The 4,087-nt window shown below is 55.3% G+C and overlaps 1 protein-coding gene across 1 annotated transcript in view; it reads left to right on the top strand.

Moving 5' to 3' along the window:
- The first annotated feature begins 752 nt into the window (after positions 1-752).
- Positions 753-4,087, top strand: part of GRAMD1A (GRAM domain containing 1A) — a 23,774-nt gene continuing 20,439 nt past the window's right edge. The window contains exon 1 of the mRNA XM_021700805.1: positions 753-1,049. Coding sequence (XP_021556480.1) covers positions 784-1,049 — 266 coding nt within the window. The 5' untranslated portion in view covers positions 753-783. The remainder of the gene's footprint in view (positions 1,050-4,087) is intronic.

The following is a 4,087-nucleotide window of genomic DNA, read 5'->3' as shown; positions in this document are numbered from 1 at the left end:
CAGAAGGAGGAGAAAACCAGAAGGTATGGATGTTGGGGTGCCTGGGAAGGGCCCTGGGGTCTGGGCCTGGCCTGTAAGGGTCCGGGTCTCTTCCAAAAGCCAGGGGAAACCCTCTCTGGGTCCCACAGGCATCAAGCAGCCCTTTCTGTGTTCTGCTGTGTGGACAGACAGACACCGGTTTGACATCCCCAGGCCTAGGCGGCTCGTCATATCACAGCCACAGTGCAAGAACTGGCCTGGCTTCCTCCCAGCCGGCCACCCTCCCTTTGTTTGCTCTGGGAGGGGCAGCTGCCAAGCAAACAGGGAAGGGAAATCCCGGATTCTGTCTCCTCACCGTTTCCTAGGCCCCGAGGCCTCTGGCTCCCTCCTGGCCTCGTGTGTGTGTGTGTGTGTGTGGAAGAGAGCTAGGGTCGCCGGTGTATAGAAAACCCAGGCCTTGGCCTCGGCGAATGCTCAGACAATAAACCCCAACCCGGGGGCATGAACCCCACATGTCAGAGCTCTCTGACGCCGCCCAGCCACCAGAGGATGTGGGCATCAGGATTTCCAGTTTCCAGAAGAGGAAACTGAGGCTCAGGGTCACGAAGAGAGGACCCTGACAGAGGTGGGAATCCCACCCAGCCCTCTCTGACCCTCAGCTCGGCTGTCTTCTTAGGCGAACAGTGGGGGAGTGGTGAGAGGCAGGCTTGAACAGGGGCTCCCCCCTTCACCTCTCTTTTTTCTCCCCCAGAGACTGCGCCATCATCCAAGGCCCCCAACCGGGCAGTCGGAGCCCCCCCTCCCATGGCCGAGCTCCTGCCCCAGCTGCCTTGGCCCCCACTGGCCGAAGGTGGTGCCCAGGATGCATCAGTGCCCCGAGCCGAGTGGCGGAGCCAGCAGCCACAAGGTGGCAGGGCAGAGGGCCCAGCCCCTGAGCCCTGGAGGCTCCTGGAGGTGCCCTCCATTTACATCACACCACCCAGTGATGGAGAATCACCCCCTTGCACCCCGACCCCCCTGCGCCTGCAGCTGCCGAGGACCCCAGACCTGGAGAGTATATCCCAGGACAGGTCAGCTGGGTGTTGGGACACAAAAGAGGTGCTCGCTCGCTCGCTCTCTCTCTCTCTCTCTAGGGATTCATGCTCGAGGGGGGCTGACACTGTCCCGGTGCAGGACCTGACGGTCAGCTGGAGTGTGACCTTAGCCCCACATGGGACCTGACTGGAGGTTGTGAAAGAGGCACATAAACAGAAAGAGGCAACTGGGAGCATGTGCTGGGACAAGTGCCTCTGAGCTCTCCGCTCTCCGCTGAGCACTGCCTGCTAAGCGGGGAGGGGGATACCCCCTTTGGCACACCCAGTGTTTTTCAAACTGTGGATCATGACCATTTAAGGGCCATGAAACCAAGGTAGTGTGTTGCGATCAGCGCTTTTTCCAAACAGAAATAGGATAGAATTGAAAATACAGTGTATGAGGTAGTAAGTGTGGTTTCCCGCAAATTTTGTGACATTACATATATTTCTATATATTACATATATTTCTTGCACTGGAAGCCAGTGTAAAAGGTATGTCTTGCTACAACTCGTAGGGGCTGGGGGGAGAAAGAAAGAAAGAAAAGAAAAGAAAAAAGAAATGTAAACAAAACTTCTGCAAAGAAACTCCACCTCTGGCATGAGGAGACGGGAACTGAAGGTTCAAGGCTGCCTGGGGAAAGAAGAAAGAACTATACCAGCACTGAATAGAAATAGCCACTGTGGTTTCTTCTAATAATGGATGCTAGATAAGAGTTAAACTTTCTGAAATAGAGCTCTGTGTATCAGCGTGGAGAAGTCTCAGAAACAGTGATGATGGAGAAAGCAAGTTGCAAAATGATACAGTGGGAGCCTAGTTGTGTATCTTTTAAAAGGCATTGAACAATAGGGTATATTGTTGGTGGATCCATCCTGATACAAAAAAAAAGGATGGGAAGGTGCACAGAAGGAGCACACACCAGCTTCAGGGCGGTGGGTCCCTTGGGTGCAGGAGCAGAGAAAGGAGGGATGGGGAGTTGGGCCTTTGGCTGTGCCTGTAAAAGTTTATTTCTTTTTAAAAAGAAAGAAAAGATCTGAAACAAAAATGGCAAAATGTCCACATCTATTGGATATGGACGGTGGGGATGGCCATTTTATTTTTTATTTTTTCCTCTTTGAAATAAATATTCCCTAAATAAAATTTTAGAAGTACCTCAAAAGAAGAAACAGGCAAAGAGAAATACAGTTGACCCTTGAGCGGTGTGGGGATCAGGAGGCACTGACCCACCGTGCAGTGAAAAATCCAAGTGTAACTTTTGACTCCCCCAAAACTTAGCTACTAATAGCCTACTGTTGGCCAGAAAGCTTACCTAGAATAGAAACCATCAATAACACATATTTTGTATGTTATCTGTATTATATACTGTGTTCTTACAATAAAATAAGCTAGAGAAAAGAAAATGTTTCTAAGAAAATCATAAGGAAGGCAAAATACATGTACAGTACTGTACTGTAAAAAATCCATGTATAAATGGACCCACACAGTTCAAACCCATGTTCAAGGGTCATCTGTACAGAGAAAGAGAACAGTGAGAGAGAAATGGTGGAAGGAGGGCCTCTTTAAGACCTGAGAGAACTTCTATGCAGAGGGAACTGCAAGTGCAAAGGCCCTGGGGCAGGGATGTGTCTGGTGAGTTAGAGGAACAGCAGGGAAGCTGGGTGGTCCAAGGGAATGAAAAAAGGGGAAGAAGGAGGAGGCAAAGTCAGAATGGTGACAAGGGCCACACTCGGGCCTTGGGCACCAAGTAGGTGAGGACTTTGCTTTTATCTGGAATGAGGTGGAGCCAAAGGAGGGCTCTGAGCCAGGAGGGCCCTGACCTAACTCAGGGGTTCATAGGTTCTCTCTGGCTACAGGTGGGGAGCAGACTATAGGAGGCCGGATAGGAGCAGCCAAGTGGTTGCTGTGGTGTCCAGGACAGGGGAAGTGGGAGCCAAGAGTTTACATTCTGGAGAGACTTTATGGGGTGGAGTGGACAGGGATGGCTGAGAAATTGGATGTGGCTGTGAGGGAAAGAGAGGTTTTGGGCCTGCCAGCCACCAAAAGGAGAAGTAGAGTGGGTGGGGAGCAAGGCCCTGTGCTGGGGTGCCTCCGGCCAATAGCTGTGAGGCGGGACTCACATTTCCGTGTTTTCATGCAGGCAGCCCCTGCAGGGCGGCGCGCAGGTTACCGCGTCAGAGCAGGGCTGTGTTCAGCTCTGCAGCCTACCCCCGGCGTGACCTGGGCCAAGTCACTGCCCGTCTTTGAGGCCGGGCTTCCCCACCTGTAAAAGGGCTGCTGTCCCCCCGCCCGCCGCAGCCCCCCCCCCCCCGCGCTGTCCCGTGGGAAAGCCCCTTACCACAGAGTTGGTGAGATCTCCAGGACTGGGGTGACTTGCCCAAGGTCACAGCACAGCTAAGAGCCAGGGAGGCTGGATTCTAACTTGGTCTGGCTAACGGGGACTGGGGCGGAGAGGGGTCCCCAGACCCCGAGGACCTCCTGGGCCAACACTGGGAGGTGTGGAAACGCACGGGAAGACGGAGGCGGCCTCCGGGCCGCACCCCTTCCCGCCAGCTGCGGTTCCCCTGTGCTCGCAGCCCCCACCCCTCCGCTTCCCAGAATCTCCATCCCACCGCCCCCCGCCAGCCCCTCCAGCTCCGTCCCACCTCTCAGGTTCCTTCCCGGCCAGGGGCAGAAGGGGAGCTGAAGACCCTTTCCGGGTACCAGGGGAGAGGGTCGTGGCCGGTGCCAAAGGCAGCTGCCATGGCGGTGTTTCGTTTGAATCGAGTCTGTTTGTCTTTCTGTCCTTCCTTCTCTGTTCACTTCTCTGCCTCCTTCGATTCTCAGTGTCTGTCTCTCTTTTCCTCTCTCCTGTTTCGGTAGCTCCGGCGTCCCGGCCGCCCCTCTCGGTTCCTTGGCTCGCTCGCCCTCCCCCTGCGCCCCCGTGCCTGCGTCTCTAACTCTCGCTCGCGGCGGCGCTCCCGCGGGCCGGGCCGCCCCCCCTCACCGCCGCGGTGCCGGTCGGCGCCCCTCCCCCTCCCCCCCGCCCGGGTCCGCGGGC

This window comes from Neomonachus schauinslandi, chromosome 16, assembly GCF_002201575.2.
Source record: "Neomonachus schauinslandi chromosome 16, ASM220157v2, whole genome shotgun sequence".
Lineage (NCBI taxonomy): Eukaryota > Metazoa > Chordata > Mammalia > Carnivora > Phocidae > Neomonachus > Neomonachus schauinslandi.
This window is presented reverse-complemented; position numbering and strand designations above follow the sequence as displayed.